The 24,483-nt window shown below is 35.4% G+C and overlaps 1 protein-coding gene across 2 annotated transcripts; it reads left to right on the forward strand.

The window, feature by feature from the left end:
• Positions 1-8,643: 8,643 nt before the first annotated feature.
• Positions 8,644-12,654, forward strand: LOC126692941 (FT-interacting protein 3). Of its 2 annotated transcripts, XM_050388757.1 has the most exons (3): positions 8,645-8,879; positions 9,399-9,448; positions 9,899-12,654. In XM_050388757.1, exon 3 carries the CDS (start codon positions 9,940-9,942, stop codon positions 12,271-12,273), a length of 2,334 nt encoding a protein of 777 aa, XP_050244714.1. In that variant the 5' UTR covers positions 8,645-8,879; positions 9,399-9,448; positions 9,899-9,939; the 3' UTR covers positions 12,274-12,654. The 2 variants fall into 2 exon arrangements, with proteins under 2 accessions (XP_050244715.1, XP_050244714.1); XM_050388758.1 differs by lacking the exon at positions 9,399-9,448 and having other exon boundaries at positions 8,644-8,879.
• The last annotated feature ends 11,829 nt before the right edge of the window (positions 12,655-24,483 follow it).

Genomic DNA, 24,483 nt, shown 5'->3' on the forward strand with positions numbered 1-24,483 from the left:
TTATGAATTATATTTATTATATCACTAGTACAAATCAACCCCTAGTGATAATTCCTAGCTAGCCCCTGTGTATAAGAAAACAAAATATACAAAAAATAAAAACCTAAAGAAAAAAAGAAAGAAAGAACGCACTTGTACAGTTACATACAACAAAAACAAAACAAAAAAGTCATGGTGAAAAAACTGAGAGTGAAAAGTGGAGAAGAAAAGCTGATAGTCTACTGGTACTAGGTTGAATACGCAAACAAAAAGGAAGACATAACATAGATTATTTATAAAAAAGAAAAATGAAGACAATATAAAATAACAAAAGTGAAGATAAAGATGAGAAGAAATTCAGAAGTGAGAAGTGTAGAAATCGAAGAGTTGGAGACTAAAAGTCGTGTGGCTAAGAAAATACAAAATAAAAGGGAAAGGAAGTGGTGGTATGAAACTAAAATATCGAAAAAGAGGCAAAGAGAGAAGTGGGAGGTAGGTAGGGATATTTAATGAAGTGCCATGTTTCACTTTTCCATTGGTTGATAGACTTTTTAAATATTTTTTCCATTCAATGTGTGTTGTCCTTATGGTGCCATGTTCTTTTCTTTTTTTTTGAAACAAACATACTGTTAAACATACACTTACTGTGCCACGTTGATTGCATCCAAGACAAGTTGTATTTAACTATTTATATGGTTATACTCTTTACCCGTTTGAATAAAAAAAAAAATCATTGGTATTATTTTTTTTTTTAAAACAAACATTAGCAATTTAGCATTTCATTTCATAAATTTATATATAGTTATAAATAACCAAATAATTATATCTTATATGGAAAATACATTTAATTGGATTATCTTAATCAATTTTTTTTAAATTTTTACTAATTTAATATATTTATTTATATTTTAAATAATTATTAAATTAATTACAACGTCATCATGGATCAACCTCAATCTGACCTTCAAAACCTTGAACCTCTTCTTTTAACGATTCATTAAATAGTTCAGGTCTGAAAACCATGACTGTAGCTAAGGCTAAAAAATATAGCATTTGGCACTTCTATAATGAAACATGTTTTTTGGTGTTGGTGTGCTAAATTTAGTAATGAGCACATCCAATGTTAGTTCTCCTAATGGGCTCATTGGCTTGAAAGTATTCTGAAAACGGTCCAAACCTATTTGCAAGCCCTGCCATCCTGCAAGAGTCAACTCCTTCCCTTTTCAATTTGGGCTTTCATGCAAAGCTTGGACTCTATGGTGGAAATAATCTTGGGCTCAACTGACCCAAGTGCTTCATGAAGAACAAGTTTGCGCTTTGGAATTTTCTATTCGTCTTGTTTTTATTTCATGTAGCTTGTCTATTTACATACCCATGTAGTTTCAGACTTAATCAATTATTTACCCGACATTTTACTCTTGCATAGAATAGAAGCAGAAGGTAAAACCGTTCCATCCGGTCTAGAATTGTTGAACCTCTAGTAGTTTTTTAAGCCAATGCAAATACAACTCTTTTTTCAAATTTTTTATTTTTAAAATAAAATATTTGGGTTATGTTAGTTCGGTCTAAATTTTTTCAAAACTAATCAACTTTGTTCCTAATTACCTTGGAAGAGAAGAAAAATGAATAGTAATTTAAGGTCTAAGTTCGGTTTAAAAACTAAGTTGACCAGTTTTGAAAAATTGTAAAGCGGACTGACATTAAGCCAAGCAGTAACAATATTAACACTATATTACTTTTTTTTTTTTTTTTAGTATTAATTTTTATAATACATTAAGTCCATTTAGTTGGCAATAATATTTTCCCAAAATAAATTTAAGATATATTTTAAAGATGGACCAGCAAACCAAACCTGCCAAATGAGAGAACTCTCACTTTCAGTTGAGACGAAAGTCTCAACTCTTGGCCTTATGGGAAACACAGTGCCCTCTGCAAGGTCGGCTAAGCCCATGGCTGTTGCGAGGACTGAGAAGCCAAACATGGGCGAGCCATTATAAGCGCAGCTGTAGCGTACAATAGCTGGTCTCCAACGAAAGCAAAGAATATATGACCACGAATGACACCTGCAAAAGACAAAGCCCATTGCAAAGTCCTTTTGTCCTTGTACGTAAAGAGGGCTTCCATCCCTCATGGCCTCATACAGTTTCCATGTTTCTTATCTCAAACAAAGACACGCGGAGTTCACATTCCTTTTTAGATTTGCCATCACGTGGTTTACACAGGTGTCAGGCAAAGGAATGCATGTGCATGTTTCGAGCGAGAGAGTATCGATGTACTACAAGAAGAAAAAAATTACGGGATTTATGAAAAGGCGTCCCTGTTTCACGATGCCCGTTTTGATTTTTTGCAGGTCTCTCCTTTTCATATTTTTATATAATCCCATAAAAAAGACGATGGCTCCGACAAAATAAACACATGTAAATATAAATGACGGAAAATATACTTTTGTTCATAATATTTTGGGTAATTTTTATTTTTATTTTTAAATTAATTATGTATCTACCCTAGTTCTTAAAAAAGAAAATCGTTTTCGTTTTTGTCCTTGCTATTAATTTACTAATAGAAAATTCCTACGTGGCATGTTCGATACTGACGTGATTAATAAAATAATATTAAAAAATTTTAGTTGGCGATTAAAAAAAATGTCTCCTTCAGCATTTTTCTTAAAAAAAAAAAAACCACACTAGAAAAACAATTAAAATTTTAAAATTTTTATTTTTTTTTATTTTTTTTAAAATCAAATCAAATCAAATAATTAATTTAATTTCTTTTTCTTTTCATTATATTTTTGGAAGAACATGTTCTTCTCATAACATGACTGGTTCCTGTTCTTGAAACCTAGCAAATCCATCAAAACAAAATATCAAAACAATGAAATCAAAACCAAAACAAAAGCCACCAATCTGAGATTAAATTGATCAAACCCATATGAAAAAAATATCAAAACCGATCAACCGATCAAACCCATATGAAACCAAAACCAAATCAAACCCTTCAAACCTATACGAAACCAAAACCAAGTCACACATAAATTTCATACCACTTTCCCTAAATATATATATATATATATATATATATATATGTATATATATATATACACACCACAGAAAAAAAAAAAAAAATACAATGTTAACTTCTTTTTCTTTGCTCTTTCTACGTGTAGACCAACTGTTAAAGCGTTAATTGATTATTGTTTAACGTTTATTGACTTTTGGCTTTTTAAAAATGATCTAGTTTGCTTAAAACATCATTACTTATTGGGAATTACAAAAAATATTCATAATTTTTTTATTTAAATCAAATAACAAAAAATGGTTTTTAAATTATTTTTAATTAGAGCCATGGCCAAATATGGAAATATTGATTAGTTTTTTACAAAATATTTTCAGTTGAAACAAATTCTGCATAAATTCTTATGAAAACCAAGTCAAGAACTCGTACCAAAATTTCAAAAACCACGTTTCAAATGAAATGACTTGTTTGACCCTTTCACATTGCCCATTGATTAGTAATAGAATATATATTCACACACATACTACAAGAGGAAATAAATATATATACATATAGATGTCCAAAATACATTCTATTGTCTTTTTTTTTTTTTTTAATAAAACTATAATTACAATGAAATGATTTGAAACTTGCATGTTTATTTTGAAAAAAACCAAAATATATCTTCTGAGTTAATCCTATTGTTAATCCTATACTAGAAGGAAGCATGCTAACTTGTTTAACTTCTTCTTCTTTCTTTGTTTATTTATTTATTTATATTTTTCTTATGAAGATATGAATGTGAAAACTTGTCTTACTTGAGCTATGTAGATGATTTTAAAATGAGGTTGCTCGTCACTCTCTCTCTCACACACATATGTGTGTAAGTATGTTTTTTGTGTGGATAATTCATTTAATAAAACTATAAAAAGGAAATTTAAATCCTAGACGTTTCAATTTGATATGCCCAATTCATCTAGCATGATTAATATTTATTTTATACAGTTGACATAGGAATACTACAAGATCAACATATATGATGTAAGAGATATGTTGTATATATCCCATGAATACTTTCTCCTCTTATAGAAAGGTAAACTAAATATAAAAAAAAGTGATAAAGTTTGAATGGACAGATGCATAAGATTTTTTTTTTTTTTTCCTTGATAGAGTAATCGCATCAGACAGTGGAAAATAGAAATAGAGACTAGTTTTACACATTTTACCCAAAAAAACACTCACATTAGTGTTTGCATAAGTTTCTACATATCCAAAAGTGCTATATATATATATATATATATGCACGGTTACTGTAACTTTCTATATATTATTTAAATATTTTTTCTCTCCCTTTACATTCCCTCTCTTCCCCTGACTCTCTCTCTACCCATAATCTCTACAACTAATCAACGCAACCCAGCACTGCCAACCACACATAGACCCAACACCACAACCTAACACCGCCAACAACCACCACCACAACACAGACACACCACAAAATCAACCAAAAATCAAACAAACCCACACACAAACACACCACAAAATCAACCTGTTGATGCTCACTTTTGACAAAGTGCCCAAAAGCAGAAGAAGCCCAACAATATAGAGAATGTGAGAAAGGGAAAATAGTAAAGGAATAAGAAAACATGCCCGACAGGTTGAAATGGCAGCATTGATGGTTGGAAAGCCCACAAGAATAAAAAGAGGTAAATAATGAGTAAATGGGCTGAGGAAACACAATGAATGAAGTAGTAAACTTATGGGAATAATAAGAGGTAAAAAAGAAGTAAATGGGTTGGGGAAGCTTGGGAAATGAATTGGTAAACTCATTGGATTGGCTTAAAGGCTAATAAGGCTGAAAAGTAATAAGAGATAAAGATGTGGTAATTGGGCTAAGGAAGCCCAAAGAATCTAGCAAAAAGCCTATGAGAGTAAAAGAGGTAAAGAAGAAGTAAATGAGCTGAGGAAGCCCGAGGAATGAAGTAGTGAAATGGGTTGGCACAGCAGGAATGTTGGCCAACAAAGCCCAAAAGAGGTAAAGATGTGGAAAGTGGGCCAACAAAGCCCTGAGCAAAAGATTGATGAAGAAGTGGGTTGGCACGACAAAAATATTAGCCCACAAGTTCACGGGGTAACATGAAGTAGAAGGGAAGGTAAAGTTCTAGCAGGCATGACAAAGTGATATGGCAGGATCAATAACCAAGAGGCCCACAGACACAAGAGAGGAAAGCATGGGCTCTGCAAAAAGATGAAGGCCTTTGCCCAAACAACGCCTAGTCCAAGAAGGGATAAAAGGTAGGGAATATGAACCTAAAAGCCCACATGCCCTTCATGCCATAAAAGATAAATACCAACCAGTACGTACAACAGAATAAAACAAACACGAAGGTAGTAGAAATGGTGTGAAGGCTAGAAAGAAATAAATTCGGGCGGAGTGGAGCATGCATAAAGGGCCATGGCACCACCTACTTATACCCAACCAATATATAGAAGGTGGGCCACAGGTCAAGGGTTTCAGAAGGTGTGGTTTGGAGGTGGGGAGAAAGATGATGCCTATTTTGTGGTTCTCGCTCAAACTTCTTTAGAGAGAAATGTCTTGTTGGAATGACATTTCACCCAAAAGAAGTAAGTGTGGGCTGGGACCACTTGATGCATGCCATAGAGGTAGGTGATAGAAAGGCTTAATCCTTATTCAGATTAGTGTAATGAAAAATTGAGAAAGGTAAGAAACAAGACAAGCAATTTTGTTTGGAAATGGGGAGTGGTGCAACCAACACATTTAGAGTAATGGTAGTAGTTGAGTAGCCGGCAGGCCAGTGGGCAGTCTTGGAAGGACATCTATAAGTAGCCAAAAGCAATTGAGGGATAAAAATGGTAAATCCTACCATGGTAGATGGTATAAAAAATGGTAGCTGTGAACAATAAAAGGGGGACGGAAGAGGTGAAAGGAAGAAGAGGCAGAGAAAGAAAAAAAAAAGAGAGAAAAGTAAAAGAACATACAAAAATTAGAGAGACACAAGTGTTAGGAATAGAGGCATGCATCAATAGATTACCATTTTTTTCTCCCTCTTGACAAACCCACTCTCTGAAAGATTAAAGATTGAAGCTTAAACCATTTAGGTCCTTTTTCGAAAGTGCGTAATTTCTATGGCAGAAGGCTTCCTTGAGGTTACTCACATTGGGGATTGGTTTCCTTCTTGGACTCATTTCTGTTGAGAAGCTAAGCCTACCTTTTTTGGCAGACAAGTTTTCTTTTTTGTTATTTACGCTTATTGGACGATAAGTTTACTGTTCAATCATTAAATTGTTTGTTGTAGCATTAGTTCCGTTTGTTGTATTATTCTGCCATAGCCTTATTAAGCTACTTTCCTTTATTTCGGTGTTAGTATCATTTGTTTAGTATTATAGTTATTCTGTCATACTGTATCCCTGTTATAATATCTGTAACAATTGTTCCTGCTGTGGGCACACCGTACACTCAATACCCCTGCCAGAATGCGTCTGTGTTGGGATGACTCGACTTGTGCACAAACTGGTCTAAAGTTTATTTCATTTAGGCTAGTCCCAACTTTCTTACCTCAGACCCACGAGCCGCAATGTAACAGGAGAGACCAAAGTCCACCTAAACAAAGAGGCCCACCACAAAACCAAAAATCAAACACACCCACATATGGACACACCAACAGAGACAAAGAGAGAACTGTTGTGAACATGTGGCTGTGGGTTGGTGCTTAGAAGTCGATTGGAATGAGTCTCCATGCTTGTGGAGGAGATCAGAGTTTTTGGGTCAACTGGAACGAATCTCTATGGATCGGTGCTTGTGAAAGAGAAGGTGTTTGTGGAGCGGTGCTTGTGACCAAGTTTCATCCATGGAGGCGACAGTGTCTTCAAGAATGGAGAGATAGAGAGTTTTTAGATGGGTTAAAAGGGAGTTGAGATGAATTATAAAAAAAAGTTAGGAAAATGATTATTTAAATAAAACAGATGGTAGAATAGACAAACTGATGTACGTGTTTTGTAAAAGTGGGTGTGTAAAATAGAAAAAGTATATATTTTTTGCAAAATTGATAGAAATTTTACATCCATTAATGCAATTGCTCTAACAGTGATATGTGTTTAAGTAATACAGAAACTGTCCTGTATAAAAAACTTGAATTCGGTCCCACTCCAATTCCAAACTTGCTTGACTGAACTTGAAGTATATCAGTAAAGTTTAAATATGATATTGTACTTAGTCAAGAAGGAAACAAAAAAAAAAAAAAAAAAAAAAAACTTGAAGTAGTTTAAATATGATAACTTTGCAATTCAATTTTTTTGATGCACCACTTTCTCTAACTAAATTCTTAACAACTGGATTTTTGGCTGAGCTAGTTTAGCAACTTGTTATAAACAACAATTTAAAGAAAATGACATTGTACTTTTTTTTTTTTTGTTTGAGGAGCAAATGACATTGTACTTTGTTGAACTAACAAGTTATTGAAGAATACCATGTTGTTTGTTACTCACCTAACAATTTTTTTTTTTTTTTGAGAATCGTTACTCACCTAACATTATTGCAAACGACATCTTAACCAAAAAAATAATTGCAAACGACATGACATTTTCTCGTAATTTTATAAACTAAATTGATAATATAACAAGAAGCCAGCCAGTTCTAAAACTTGGCTATATTTGGTAGACTCAGACCAACCAATCGGTGTGATATCTTACACATGGTGTGGGGAAAGATTTCGTGAGATAGTCCATGGTAAGACTGACTATAATAATATCATATACATACTTGCCTTTGGTACATTGTATTAAATTTATTGTGACGGTGACATATGTTCACTTTTAGTTAGATATTATTATCATAGTTTTAAAAATAAGTATGGTAAAAAAAAAAAAAAAACACTTTTATCTTTGGTTTTCAATTTTTACTAAATTTTGACCAATTTTAGGGGGTTTTATTGGACTAGATTATTGTTCGATTCTCAGTTCAACTAACGATTCGGTTCAATTTTTAAAAACTATGATCATTATTATAATGGGTTTAGTGCATTAATCCATTGCATTAGAGTCACTAAACCCAAGCTTTGCATATAATAATAATATAAGCCAGCAAATCCTAAAACTTGGTTAAATTGGGTACAGACTCAAACTAATCCATTGAGGGGTATCTCGTTATATACCACACATGTTGTGGGAGAATGATAGCATGTGACTATCTCATACTATAAAACTTTTTTATTTTTTTGCTGAATATCTCATACTATAATAATAGAACTCAATCATACCCAAATGGACTAATGAATAATATAAATCATACCCAAATGGACCAATAATCAATAAACAACATGCCAAAAGTGCAAGGGGGGAGATTCTCAAAAAAAAAAAAAAAAAAAAAAAAAAAAAAGTGCAAGGTGGGGGGGGGGTGAAATTGAAATTGCCATGTTCATACGTGGGTAATCACCAGATTCCCAAATGACCTAACACCCACATGGGGAATCCAATGACACACTGAGAAAAGCCCCCCACACCACACCCTCCTCAACGTACAAACTAATAGTCCATCGCACGTGCGAGAATCCGACCAAAGTCCCTCGCACGCTTGACCCTGGGTCCCCCCTTGTTTCTCTCTCTTTCACACCCACACACTAACGCACATTATAGTATACAGTGTGTCCAAAAAGTGAGTGTAGTAGCTTCTGTGTATATCTCGCACATATTCAGCAGATTCCCCCATCCGCTCCTAAAGCAAAAGCAAAGCCAAACACTCTCTCTTTCTCTCTCTTATCTCTTTTGATTATTTTCATTCCCAACAACCAACAAAAAATCAACTCCATTTCTTGGTTTGCTTCAACAAGAAGATGAACTCCGATGCAGTAATCGGTGTAGGTTTTCGGTGATTCTCTTCCATCACCGACAAGGTAAGTAACCTTAAAACAACCTTTCGGTTCCTTTTGAGTTGTCTTTGTCTCGTAGCTAACCGTATTGCATTAAAACCATGTTTGGTTGCCGAGAAAGTTTTGAGTAAAATGTAATGTAACCAAACATTTAATGTCGGTGTCGCTTTTGTCTTGGAAAGAAAAAACAACAAAGGAAACGCTAATTAAATAAACTAAGACTTCTGATAGATAAGTTTGATATGGATGTGTCATGTGTGTCGGTTTTTTTTTTTTCTTCCCTTTTCTATGTTCTGCATTTAATGAAGAACTCCAGCGGTTGATTTTTTTTATTTTTTATATATATTATTTTTGTTATTTAAAATTAATAAATTAATGTTTTCACATTTATTTTATCCGTATTTTCCTGCGTTTTCTCGGTAACCAAACACGGGATTTGGGAATGTCTGTGTTATCTGGTCACCGATCTAAAAAATTACAGGGTTGATTGTACTATTTGTGGTTTGTGACTCTGTTTGTTTTTTTGTTTTTGGTTGTTAACAGTGTTTCAAGCATTTAGATCTGAGGATTTCTCTTATAACAGTTTCCTAAAGGTAAGCTCATTATCTTCGTTTAAATTTTAAAAATTAGTTCCTACTTACTACTAAAAAGATCTAGGGTTCTCAACAACCACTCTGCATTTTGTTTTTTATTTTTATTTTTTTTATTTTTATATTGAATATTTAAAATCTGATTTCGTTTCCATTTTTGAAACCTTTGGTTTTCCGAAATGTTCGCTCTTAGCTTATCTGTTAAGTTAGCTATTTTAAAAAAATTTTCCTACACTTGATAGTCTTCTTAGTATTATTAATTATTATCGAAAAAAAAATTTAATAGTCTTAGGATTGTCCTAGTTTTGAGTTTATGGAATATTAATGTAACTTTTTGTTTAGTTTTTAGTATTGAGTAACGGCTACTTGACTCTGTCTTTTCCGATGCTTTAGGGGCCTTTCAATTAATTCAAAACTAAACTAACATCAAACTCTTCCACTTCAATTTTTCAGTTCTACCCATTACCAGGTGTCTCTGCTTTGTTTGATTCAAAATGATGCCGAGGGGGCCTCATCCACAGGAGGAATTTTTGTTGAAGGAGACCAGTCCCCATCTTGGAGGGGGAAGGCACACTGGAGACAAGCACACAAGCACATATGACCTTGTTGAGCAGATGCAGTATCTCTATGTCCGTGTTGTCAAGGCCAAGGACTTGCCAGCAAAAGATGTCACCGGTAGTTGTGACCCTTACGTTGAAGTTAAGCTTGGAAACTACAAGGGTACAACTCGGCATTTTGAGAAGAAGACGAATCCTGAGTGGAACCAGGTGTTCGCTTTCTCGAAAGATCGGCTTCAGGCTTCGACGCTTGAAGTTACTGTGAAGGATAAGGATCTTGTCAAGGATGATTTCATTGGTCGGGTTCAGTTCGATCTGAATGAGGTTCCGAAACGGGTTCCTCCCGATAGTCCATTGGCGCCACAGTGGTATAGGTTGGAGGATAGGAAGTCAGAAAAGGTTAGGGGAGAGCTGATGTTGGCTGTTTGGATGGGTACTCAAGCTGATGAAGCATTTCCTGAAGCATGGAATTCAGATGCCTCTGGTGTTACTGGTGCTGATGGTCTTGCCAATATTCGTTCAAAGGTATACCTCTCTCCTAAGCTCTGGTATTTGAGGGTCAATGTAATTGAAGCTCAGGACTTGCAACCGAGTGATAAGGGTAGGTTCCCAGAAGTGTTTGTGAAGGCTATCCTGGGAAATCAGGCTTTAAGAACCAGAATTTCTCCGAGCAGGAATATTAATCCTCTGTGGAATGAGGATTTAATGTTTGTAGCAGCAGAACCATTTGAGGAGCCCTTGATTTTAAGTGTAGAAGACAGAATTGCACCTAACAAGGAAGAAATTCTTGGGAGATGTGCAATTCTCTTGCAGTATGTTGATAGGAGGTTGGATCACAAACCTGTGAACACCAGATGGCATAATCTTGAGAGGCATGTTATTGTAGAAGGGGATAAGAAGAAGGAAACCAAATTTGCGAGCAGGATTCATATGAGGATCTGCTTGGAAGGTGGTTATCACGTCCTGGACGAATCAACACACTATAGCAGCGACCTTCGGCCAACAGCAAAACAGTTGTGGAAGACTGCCATTGGAATTCTGGAAGTGGGGATTTTAAATGCTCAGGGGCTTATGCCTATGAAGACAAAAGATGGGAGGGGAACGACAGATGCTTATTGTGTGGCAAAATATGGTCAGAAATGGGTTCGAACAAGGACGATTATAGATAGCTTTACACCCAAGTGGAATGAGCAATATACTTGGGAGGTGTTTGATCCTTGTACTGTCATTACAATTGGGGTCTTCGATAACTGTCATTTGCATGGAGGAGACAAGGCTACACAGACAAGAGATGCAAGAATTGGGAAGGTAAGGATTCGCCTTTCCACCCTTGAAACTGATCGGGTTTACACACACTCGTATCCACTTCTAGTTCTACACCCCAATGGGGTGAAAAAGATGGGTGAAATTCATTTGGCTGTAAGGTTCACTTGCTCCTCTTTGCTTAATATGATGCACATGTACTCACATCCGCTTTTGCCAAAAATGCACTATATTCATCCATTAACTGTTAGCCAGCTTGATAGCTTGAGGCACCAGGCAACTATAATTGTATCGATGAGGTTGAGCCGGGCTGAGCCACCGCTGAGGAAAGAGGTGGTGGAGTATATGTTGGATGTGGGCTCCCACATGTGGAGTATGAGAAGGAGCAAAGCAAACTTTTTCAGGATTATGGGAGTTTTGGGTGGGTTAATTGCTGTAGGAAAATGGTTTGATCAGATTTGCCACTGGAGAAACCCCATCACAACTGTATTGATTCACATATTGTTTATAATACTGGTCATGTACCCTGAGCTCATCTTACCAACCATATTCCTCTACCTTTTCTTGATTGGGGTCTGGTATTATAGATGGAGGCCAAGGCATCCTCCTCACATGGACACTCGACTTTCTCATGCAGATTCTGCACATCCTGATGAACTTGATGAAGAATTTGATACATTCCCAACTTCCCGGCCTTCCGACATTATAAGGATGAGATATGATCGGTTGAGAAGTATTGCGGGGAGGATTCAAACAGTGGTTGGTGACTTGGCTACTCAAGGGGAGAGGCTGCAATCTTTGTTGAGCTGGCGAGACCCAAGGGCAACAGCTCTGTTTGTGATTTTCTGTCTGGTTGCTGCTATTGTTCTCTATGTTACACCATTCCAAGTTGTGGCCCTTCTCACAGGATTTTATGTGTTGAGACATCCAAGGTTCCGTCATAAGCTTCCTTCTGTACCATTGAATTTCTTCAGGAGGTTGCCAGCAAGAACAGACTGTATGTTATGAGCAAGTCAGTTTTATCTGCAATTGCTTTTGAATGGGAATGATGCTCAGTTCCCCACACCACCAACACCCCCCCCCCCCCCCCCCCCTCCCCCCTCTTTCATGTTAAGTTAGCGGAAAAGATGCAGAAACAAATGGAGCTTTCAATGTTTGGCGGCCGATACTAGGCTGTGTGTGTAACCTTCCTATGAAGGTAGTAGATTTTGTGTTATTTAATATTTAATGCCATTTGATACTATTTCTGTTTGAAGCTTGGCTTTATGGTAATCATTGATTGTTAATCTGTAATTTTGTAGGTTGTGAATTACCCTTTGCTGAACCATCTTTACATTTAATCATATCTACTAGATTTTGCTTGATGGGACTTTTGACGTCCCAATCCTATATCTTTCCAGATGACATCTTTTTCTCGAAGAACTGATTAAATTATAACATGTTTTCTTATGCATTTGCCTGAATCTTAGTATTAACTAAAAATTGTGAATGTTCTGTCAAAGTTTTGCATATACTTTTGCATAATGCGATCAATACATGATAATTTCTTCCTAATTCTTTTAAATTTTTAGAATCTTTTGCTAGTTTGGCATCATCCCCTGGATAAATAGATCTAGTACATTTATAATTGGTCATCTGGAATGTTGACAGTGACATGTTAATATATAGTATTAACTACTTAGATGAATGAATGTGGACATTGTTGCTCCTGGACAGTGACAAAGATAAAATTTTTGCTATACTTAGCATCATGCCTTATTTAATTCAAGCTGGCTCTGTTTTACTTTGATTAAACATTTATGCAACTTGATAAAATTTTTGCTATACTTAGCATCATGCCTTATCTTGTTTACCACTGCGTTTCCAGCTCAGTTTGGTGGAAACCCGGTGCCTCATAAAGTAACATATGAGAGAGATTTTTTATTCATTTAATTTGTCTATTTTGTGTAGTAATGTTTCTGCTGATGGATTATAGTATTATTCCTCTTTGCAGCATCCACCTAGAATATCGTTTTTGGTGTTTAGATGCAAATAAATGCTTAGAAATTAGTATTTATTCATATTTTGTTTGATTTATTTGAATATGGATTTCCTTATTTTTTCCTATTAATTTTTTTAATGCTAATTAAAAAAAAAAAACAAAAAAAATTTTCACACATCCAATTGAGATCTACCCTCCACGAATTTATTGGTGAGTTTACCAAAATTTTATCTTATATTTTTGTTTTTGTGGGTTTGGTTCGAAATTGCCTTAAATAAGAGGACTTGAAACACAATAAAAAAAAAAAAAAAAATTCAAACAAACAAACAAGTATGGAGATTCACACTCAAAAGAATTAAAACTCACTTGCTTTAATCAGTACCAACTCGGCGAGAGGTCTCGATCCATCCTCTAATACAATACCCGACTAAGCTACTACCAATCATATGCCTAAGTTATTCCAAGGATAACAAACACACGTCTCTCTTCAATTGTGTTGTCCCTGCTCTATGTATGTATGTATGTGTAATATTACTTTTTGTTTTGATAATTATGTGTAATATTACTTTGTTATACTAATAATAGTATTTTTCCTCCTTAAAAAAGAAAAAAAAGTAATCATATTGTAAAGACTTTGACAAAAGAAAAACATTGGAAAGACAGCCCATACAGCTTCCTATCATATGTGTAATGTAGTGCAGCATCAAAAAGACCAAAAACGTAGCATTGAACACAGCCTCATCCAACCACCCTAACCACGCCACTGTGATGTTAACACCTAGAATAGAATGCCAAATGTGGGAGGTGAGAGACAACATGCAAGGGCAAAAGACGAGAGAGTAAAGAAAGCAAGTAAACAGGCTGTAAAGAGAAAAGAGCAGCAGAGATAGGTCCCCACATATCTAGAACAAAGAAGCGGCCACAGATTCCAAGAATCAACAAGAAGTTTTTTTTTTTTACCGTATTATTATTACCAGGCCTTTGGTATGTATGGTCCTTGCATTGCAGTCAAAATTTGCTGTGGAAAATCAGACAGGCTCCGCTGTTGAGGGGCACTTTAATCGATCTACTACAATAATAAGAAGCTGAGGTAAATTTGATTTACCACATCCACATGGGAGTCATTTGGTCATTTGGACGGTGCAGTACAAACAACCATACTTGCTTTTTGGTCATGTTTATGTATTCCCAAAATGCTTTTTAGAATTTAGAAAGGAACCGGTCCAGTGGACCGTGTGGATTCTGCGACCTACAACTGTTTCATAACATTTGAACACTTTGTAGTTTGTACATGAAGCCCTTCACGAACGACTTGTAGTTTACACGACCAGAACTTTTGACCAACTACAAAGAGTCCTTCCTTGAAAGTTTGAATAACGTTCGGTTCATAGGTTCTGTGGCTTCAACTTTTGATCACTAATATGCAACGATGCTTTTGGAATATTCGCCTTTTGAACTCATAGGTTGACCACGCTTTTAGGTTTAGATTCTCTCTCTGTAACATGTATGACAATAGCATCTCTAAACCTTAGAGCATTCACATCTGGGAATTCTATCTCATCCTATTTTACCATCCCAAAAAACTACTTTATCAACTATACCATACCATTTTACAATGCTCCCAGCATCTCATTTACATCGTCTATTCATTAAAATATTAATTTCACAACCTCTTTCTCTCTCTTCCTCTTCATTTTTCTGGGTCTAAAAGATCACCACCACAGTGAACACATTGCCACCCCCCATATATCCTAGCACCACCATCGGATCATCAAACCAAAAGCAAAACCACTTTAAAAAAAAAAACATCAGACCATCAAATCAAACCAAACCAAAATTGCCGCAAAAGGACCATTTGGCCTATTGTAGCGGCTCCTCTCACTAGCCTTGCACTGCCACTGTAAGGTTGAATTTTATCAACCATTTTGTTGGCTTTATTTTCTGCCAAATTTACTTGTATTTTAGCAATTAGTAACCTTGTATTTAGGTGCGAATCATGTAAGGGTAGTGAGTGAGAGAGTGTGAAGAAATGCTTAAGATTGTACAAGGATGCAGAGACTCGCGGTTGGAACTCGCGGGTGACTTGTGACTGGCAAGTCGCCAAAGTTGGCACAAGTGTGAAGCATGCAGGGAAGCTGAAGAGTCATGCCAGCTATTGCACTACAGGACAAAAGTCCCAGGCTGGCCAGGCCGTTAGCTCGCGGCTTGAACTCGCGACTCAGCCCAGTCGCGAGGCCAAGTTTCCAGACCACCATGTTTAGGAAAAAATGACTCTTCGCATTTCTTTCTCACCCTACTATATATAGACCCTTATACCCACGATATTTAGAGAGTTTCCAGAGAGAATTTTGAGAGAGAAATCCTAGAGAAAAACAAGATTGATTCATCCACAATCTTCACATAGAGACTCTTTAAATTCCTTTACTCTCTTTCTCTCCATTGTCAAATCCTTGAGAGGTATATTACCAAAATCTTTTCTCACCATACCCATATCTGTGAGAAGGCCATTTGGTATTTGGGAAGCAGTTAAGAAGGGGCCAATTTCATATTGATTGATGCTATGGTCAAGTAGCGGAATCTGGTAAGCTAAAGAAGAAATAGGTTCGGCGTAACCTTGTTGGAGTAGGAGCTTGGAGGGTTTAAGTACATTGGGTAGATTAGGCTTGGAGGATCTTCTGCTATTCACGTATCCCAACTATATTCTTTAGTGGATTGTTTACCGCTTGGAGGGTGGCGGAGAGGTTTTACGCCGAGGGCTTCGGTTTCCTCTTCGATAACACATTGTGTGTTGTCCTTGTGTTTGCATCTCTCTTCCCTTAATCTTTTCTATTTAATTTCTGCTGTGGATGTGATTTTATTTGGTTTAGATTGTTTATCAATTCTGTTTTAAGCTTATGTTCATATTCCGCACATTAATTATTTAAACTTGAATTGGTAATTTGTAAATTGGGGGTTCTAAACGTTCATAGTATTTTATACACTAATTGAATTTTCAGCCACAATAGTTCTATTGCGGTGGTAACAAAAAATGTCACTATAAATACCCCTTTTAGTGGCGTTTTTGGTTTTTTGCGGCGGGTAGAAAATCGATGCCATATGTTGTTAGAATTCGTGTAAATTGACTTTTAGCGGTGGGTAGAAATGCTGCTATATGTGTAAAACTTTAGCAGCGGGGCAAAAATGCTACTATAAGGTTTGAATCATAATATATACACCTTTAGCGGCGTTTTTTGATCGTCGCTATAGGTTTTTATTTTTTTTATTTTTATTATAAACCTATTACAAAGAACTTGTAATAGTTTTAGCTCTACTAACACAATACCACAAATGCAACTAATTAACAACACCACAAATGTCTCCAAACTAACGTAATATTAATATAAAAATATATTATCAAATACATATAATATTGTCTATAACCATTATCAAAGTTCCAAAGTATTTAAACAAATACTTCAACACTTTTGCAAGAAGATGCCCTTGGTACACTTTTGCAAGAAGAACTAGTAATCCCAACTCCACGCCTGCTAGTAATAGTATACTTAGTAGTGGTCACTCGTTTTGCAACTTTCTGCTTAAACCTGGCGAAAATAACAATACAGTGAGATCAGTATCTCATCAATAATCTGAGCAAAAATAAATAAATAAATAACTTAAAAAAAGAAGAACAAAAAAGGTAAGAAACATGGAACTTCCTCTTCAGTACAACCCTCTAATCGGTGCAAGCACCTCAAGCCACATAGGCTCTCGTTGTAAACTACAGTTAATGACTGTAAGGCCAAAGCCATCTAAAAGATTTGGATTAGTCTCTATCTTTTCAAATCTCATATGAGTGTTTTTCAGCAATGTGCAAGAAACAATTAAACAAAGCAGAGACTAATTACCTTAGCAATGTGCAAGAAACAAAGCAGAAACTAATTACTTAACTGTTGCAACAACTTCCACAACACCTGAGGCACCTAGTAGGTGGCCAGTCATGGATTTTGTAGAGTTCACTCTTAGCTGCAAGAATTAGAACTCAAACTAAGTAATCTCATATTGTAAATTTGATAATAAGAACTAGATAAATTTGATATTTAAGTAATCTCATATTGCTTGCTGTGTCTCATAGAAGAATAGCTGTATTTAATTTTGATGGATAGCTTATTTGACAACAAAAAACTATAGGAGAGGGGAAAATATATAGAAACAGTCAAAAGGAAAAGATGAGGCTAATACACAAGTACCAGCATTATCAAGCTCTTCTAAGAGTAATACACCAGCTCCATCTCCAATAACAAACCCATCCCTATTCTGTTCATATGCAAAATTATATCTCAAGTCATGACTTACAAGTAGGTCAAGATATGGGTGAAATCTAGAATTCTAAATTGGAGTTAATGGTAATGTGACACCGAATAATTCAAACCAATTCAGCAATTAGATGGGATATTTTCTTTTTATTTTATTTGTCTAAAATTATATATATTTTTTAGTTTTAAAAAGCTAACCTTCAAGAGGAAGAGCTAGTTGGCCTTGAGGTTGAGGACCATAGGCATCGTTTCCTACACAAGGAAGAAGAAAAGGGTCAAAAGTAGAATAGTATCTTATAAGAAACTAATGGCTAGCTTCAAAAGTTTGGTACTAGGGAGATAATTTCAAACAATTTTAAGGAGAAGAAACTAACCAGAGAGAGGTTTTGAAACTCTAAGACTCATCATCATTGGACTCATCATCATTAGACTCATAAACATCATTGCTAAGCTCTTCATCATTGATAAAGTCTTGTTCAAGCAATTCGTCCTCACTGATCAATGGTGTATCATAAATGGTTCCTTCTTCATTAACTCGAGCCCAAGCATGGTTGTCATTTGCATCATCACATGCATCATTAGTAGTTTTATTGTAAGGGACATTCTCAAGATATGTACCCACTTCATCATCATCATGTGAAGTATTAATACTAACATCAAACACCTTCCTAGGTTTTGTTTTGACCACCACCACCCAATCTTTAAGTCTCACATCTTCCACGTAAAACACTTGTGAAGCTTGAGATGCTAATACATAAGGCTCGTCAATCAATCGACTACCCGTGTGTATCAATTGTGAAAAATTGACAAGGGGAAATCCAAACTCATCTTTTTTGCATCCTCTCCCATTAATAACGTCAACCCATTGACATTTGAATAGTACATATCGATACTTGTCAAAGTAGTTCAACTTAATAATATCGATTAGTACACCATAATAAGTAGAATCACCTTCAGTAACAATACAAACTCCACTATTTTGAGTTTTCCTAGTTGCCTCAGAGTCTTTGGTGTGAAACTTCACACCATTTATAGCATAACGCTTGAATTGTTTCGCTTCATTATCTGGATATCGAGCAAGCCATATGACTTTATCAGAGAGTTTCTTTTTCTCGGATGCATCCATTGACATCACTTAATATAGACAATGACGTTTATTATAAGTATGTTATCTAAAGTGTTACAACCAAGTTTTATATACAGACATTGACATAGTTTTATATATATACTTTACTTACATAGTTCCTAAATCAGCCGCAAAATTTCTCCATGTGCTGCTTTTGAATAACATCATCGGTTACATGAAAAGGGAAATCAACCTTGATCTCTGCTATGTGTACACTATGTAGACAAACGTGTTAGTGTTAAGTTAGAATATTGTACTTGAATGCCATGAAAGGATACGTAATGACATATTACTTACTCGCGAAATGGAGTGATTTCTTCACAATTGAATAGCACATAAAGATGTGCTTGAATCCATGAATTTGAATCTAGTGTAATGCTCACCACCACACCCATGGATTCCTTGACATTCCTTACAGGCCGATTGAATGCAGTTTCAACAGATTTAAAATAATGTGAGTAGAATGCTAAGCATTCCTCTGCTATATACCCTTTTGTAATGGAGCCTTCTGGATAAGTTTTATTATATACATAAGATTTAAGTCTTGACAAGTACCTATTGAAAAACTCAAGATCAAAAACGGGAAATTGGTATGAAAAACAATTAATTAGATAGACAAAGTTACTATACATGTTACCTCTCTATGGGATACATCCAACAATAATGAACTTGGCCAACAATTTTGGCTTCGCTAAACAAATGCATGACTAGATGTACCATTATTGTAAAGAAAGAGGGAGAAAATATCATTTCCAACTTACACAATGTCATTGCAATTCTCTTCTCAAGAGCCCCAAGTTTATCCACATTTAGTACTTTGGAACATATCTCCCTAAAGAAATAAGATAAGCCAATTAAAGGCCTACTCACTTCGGGGGGCAATGATCCGCGTATTTCTATCAGAAAAAGTTGTTGCATTAAGATGTGATTATCATAACTCTTCATCCCACTAATCTTGCGTTCTTTGAGTTTAACGCAACATGAGATGTTTGAAGAATATCCATCTGGCACTCTTACATCCTTCAAAACTTGCAGAAAACCATCATTTTCACTGGCATTCATATGGTAGCAGGCATGTGGCATACGTGTCTTATCATTCCCAACCTTTTCCAAGTGAAGTTCACTTCTTATACCTATATCCTTTAAGTCTTGATGTGCCTTCAAGTTATCCTTTGTCTTGTCATCCAAGTTCAACAATGTGCCAATTATATAATCGACTATATTCTTTTCAATATGCATCACATCAAGATTGTGACGCAACACATGGTCCTCCCAATAAGGCAAGGTGAAAAATATACTTCTCTTCTTCCATACAGTTAAGGCTTCCTCCCATCTTTTTCTTTTATTGGGCAAATTAACTGTTTTATTCCCAAACACATGATCGACTACAGCATCCGTTTGTAACATGATTTCCCCTCTAGATACCATAATAGGAGCTGATCTCGTATCAACATGCCCATCAAATTATTGTTTTTGCTTACATAATTTATGATCACTATCCAAGAATCGCCTATGTCCAATGTAACTAAATATCCTTCCATATTTCAACCAACGAGACTGACTATCATAGTTACTAGGGGGACATGCAAGAGCACCTTTGGTACTCCAACCTGAGATATCACCATATGCAGGAAAATCATTTATGGTCCACAATAATGTAGCATGCATTTGGAATGATTTTTTGGAAGACACATCAAACATTTTACTCTAACATCTGATAACTCCTTCATGTTAGGACATATGTGATTTGATGTTAAAAACATATGTCAACATTTTATGTAATTGGCTAATCTTTTGACAAAACGCATTTTACTTGTAATTGGGTAGATCTAGGATGAGTTTAATGCTTTAAGGAACAAGATTTCAAGTTTAAGTGTTAAACCCATGCAAGTCTGTCGAAGAATCAAGCGAGAAAGTGCAGGATTTTAAAACTCGACAGCTAGCATCTATCGAGGTTTAAAAGCTGCTGAAGCCCGTGGCTCGACAGCTAGCTCGATAGATGGCTATCTATTGAGGTTTATGAAACTTAGTTTTTCAGGACTGTTTTTCATCCAATTCGTGAATGTATGTTTGAGCTTTCTTTTTTCACAACTCTAAACATATATAAGGATTATTTTAAAGGCTGTAAAAGGTGACACAAGTTGCACAAGAGCACAATTTCATAAGTGTGAAGAAAGTGTGACCGGAAACCTAGTTTGCCATAGTTCTTTCTTTTGAAGAAGCTGCTGTGTTTGTACACTATAGGGTTTTGTGACTAAGTAACTTCATGATCTTCATCGTGTGATGAATAGAAGAACTTTGCAGCCAACATCCTTCTTAAGTTGGTGATTAAATCGCGTACTGGGATCCGTGCAATTGGTTAGTCACATACTAGGAGCCGTGCATTGAAAAGGAGAGATTGTCACTACAGAACAAGTCCAATTGGATATTGGGGTAAGGGTTCAACTATAAGTTGGTATAAGGTACTGGGATTCCCTTACTTGCAACTGCTTGTTTTGATAATAGTGGATTCTTGGGAGTGGTGACCTTAAAATCACCCGATGGGGTTTTTGCCATGTAGGTTTTCCAAATTTCTAAACAAATCACCGTGTCAATTTATTTTTCGCTGCATATTTAGTTTAATTGGTGATTTGTTTGTGCTACCACGCATTTTGCATGTTAATTTGATTAATTAATAAACTTGGCTAATTAATCAATCAATTCATCACAAGGTTCAATACATTCTTGGCCTATCACTTCAGTTCTTCTACTAGGGGTTGTAAGTATACATCTATATCATTCTCGGGTGAGGTTGGACCGAAAATCAATAATGATAGCATGAAAGAAGACCTTTTCATGCACATCCATGAAGGGAGATTGTATGGGATCAAACTGACAGGCCATGTACTATAAGTACTACTCATATTTCCATATGGGTTGAATCCATCGGCTGCTAATCGAAGCCTCACATTACGAGGCTCAGATGAGAACTCTATGTACTTAGAGTCAAATGATTTCCAAACTTCAGAATCAGTAGGATGCCTCAGTAACCTGTGATTTGCATGACCTTTGGCATGCCACTTCATATGATTGGCTGTTTCAAAAGACATAAATAGTTGTTGCTATCTTGGCTTTAAGGGGAACCACTGTAGGATCTTTGCATGTTTCTTTTTTTTTTTTTTTCCTTGGAGAAAGCATTAGTACTTTGTTGACCTTTAGACTCATTACTTTTCCATCTTAAACGGTTATAGTTCGGGCAAGCTTCAAGATTGGCATTCTCCTTCCAATATAAAATACAATCTTTAGGACAAGCATGAATCTTCTCATAGCTCCACCCCAAATCCTTAATAATCTTCCTAGCCTCATAACAATCTTTTGGCAACTTAGCATTTGAAGGAAGAAAATCAAGCAAAAATTGCAGCAACATGGTAAATGATTTGTTGGTCCAACCATTAAGACACTCCATGTGGTACAAATGCACAATGGCTGACAATTTGCTAAAATGCTTACAACCTTCATAACAAGGTTGATTAGCATTTTCAAGCAATTTCATAAACTGAAGTGCATCTTCATTAGGACCTTCTGTAGGACCTTTTGTGGGTTGTTGCATAATAGGGACTTCTTCCATTGGCCCAGACGCCATATCTTGTATGGGGAACATGTCATGCAACATGTCACAAAGATCGGCATACTCTATCAGGTTTTATTGGACGTGACTATTAGGAATTTCATAAGAAGTTTGTGCAGATGATGATTCCCCATTAAAAACCTAAGGGTTATAACCCCTACAAATCCCTTTGACATGAAGTGAGCCCGTACGACATCTATAGGCCACTGATTTGTATGCACACATTGTTTACATGGACATGAAATCGTTCTATCTGGGTGTGCATGGTTAGATACAAAATTTAGAAACTATTGGACTCCATCTAAATATTCTCGTGACCTTCTATTTGTAAGTTCATCCAACTCTTATCCATTGCTATAAAGTGGTTTACAAGAAATACCTATAATGTCATTTCATGAAAGCACAAAGCAAGAGTTAACACACATTTCATTTACACAATTTCACTTTAATTTAATAAACAAATCATCTTTAATCATTCACTTTCAGTTATGTTCCTAACAAAACAATGAATTTATACGCATGGAGAAGTTATCAATACATTTCGTAACTATAACATCATTACTAGCAATAGCCTAAAATGAATTAATCAAATAAAAAAAACTCAACAAGAATCATCCAGTATTACACAAAAGAGTCAACACTCCCAATATCAAATAAAACCAACTTATTACTCCATGCAAGCCACCTGCTTGCCTTAATTCAACAACCCACCATAACCAGAGAGAGAGAGAGAGAGAGCACCTTAATTATTTCACCAATAGGGATTGAGATCTTGTATTTTCCCAATAGTACTACTACACTTTGCTCTTCTATATATGTCACCACTCGCCTGTAAAAAGCAAAGGAGACTTGACAATGACAAGACACTGTATAGATATCATATGATAGAATAGTGATTAATGACATAATCTGAGAAAGTTGAAGACTTGAGAAAAGATGAACATGGGAATAGAGTCCCGTATAGTGAATTCATTGCAAATTAAAATACTTAAACAGGTTACTTAACTAGTTGATATTATAGTGAACAATATATTCTAAACACAAGTAAAAGACTTTGTAACGCAAATCCTAGTTCTACATTTACTTTAGGAAGAGGAGAAAAGTTGGAAGACAGATTTACTAGATTTACTCCAATATTTATTTAGAGATATAAGTAAATTAAAGAAAAAGAACTTAGAGTTAACCACAACAGAGTTTTGATTTGAAGAAAACTGTTAGCTAAAACAACTACCATTACACTTATTAAGAAAACCACATTTTGAACAAAAGAAAAACCAAATCCAACTCCTCAAAATTCCATCTAGCAAGCTTATGATTTTAGCAAATGCAAAATAATTGAGGTAATGAGAAATACTGTTTTCATGCTGTACGTCTTTAGACCCTTTAAATACAAACAGATTAACCTTGTTGTTTAGCCAAGTGATTAACTTAGATAAATTATTCAAATCTAGGTTAACACAAGTAAATCATATCATTGAAATAGCACGGAAAATAAAGAACACAACGATATGATAACCTAGGAAAACCAAATCAGTAAAAAACCTGGGGAGGATTTAACCTAGTTATCCTCAAGATAAAATAGATCCACTATGAAAGAATTGAAGTTTTACAATAGTGACTTAGACCACTAACATCCTATTGCTACCTCGAGTAGAAAATTTACTACCACAACCATATGACAGCTCCAAGTCTATGGACTACTTCTTTTTTGGATTTACAACAACCACAAGTATTCCCATTTGTGTTCTCTTTAAGCTCTCTGTGCAGCAACTGAAATGATCACCAAGCTTTTGACATCAATCTTGATCTTGATAACCCTAAGTATGTATGAAGGTAAACACTTTTAGATCTCACAAGAGATTCATACATATAACATATCAACAACCTCTAAAACGTGGCTAGGTTTTCTTCCTTTTTATTTTTATTTTTTTTATTTATTTTTTTTAATACTAGAAGCAAAACATAAAACCCTATATGTCATATGAGCTTGGGCTGAGTTGGAAAATTTTGCAGAAAAACAATCTGCACGTGCTTCGATCGATCGAGTCTAATTTTTGATCGATCGAGCTTTGCAGATTTACACAATAAATCCTGTAGTATACTCGATTCCAACGTTACACATAAACACACTTTGAGCAGTCTAAATCTAGACTAAATGTTTTGATCATGGTTTGCCAACATTACACATTGAAGTTCTAATACATTAGTTCCT

Source organism: Quercus robur, chromosome 7, assembly GCF_932294415.1.
Source record: "Quercus robur chromosome 7, dhQueRobu3.1, whole genome shotgun sequence".
NCBI lineage: Eukaryota > Viridiplantae > Streptophyta > Magnoliopsida > Fagales > Fagaceae > Quercus > Quercus robur.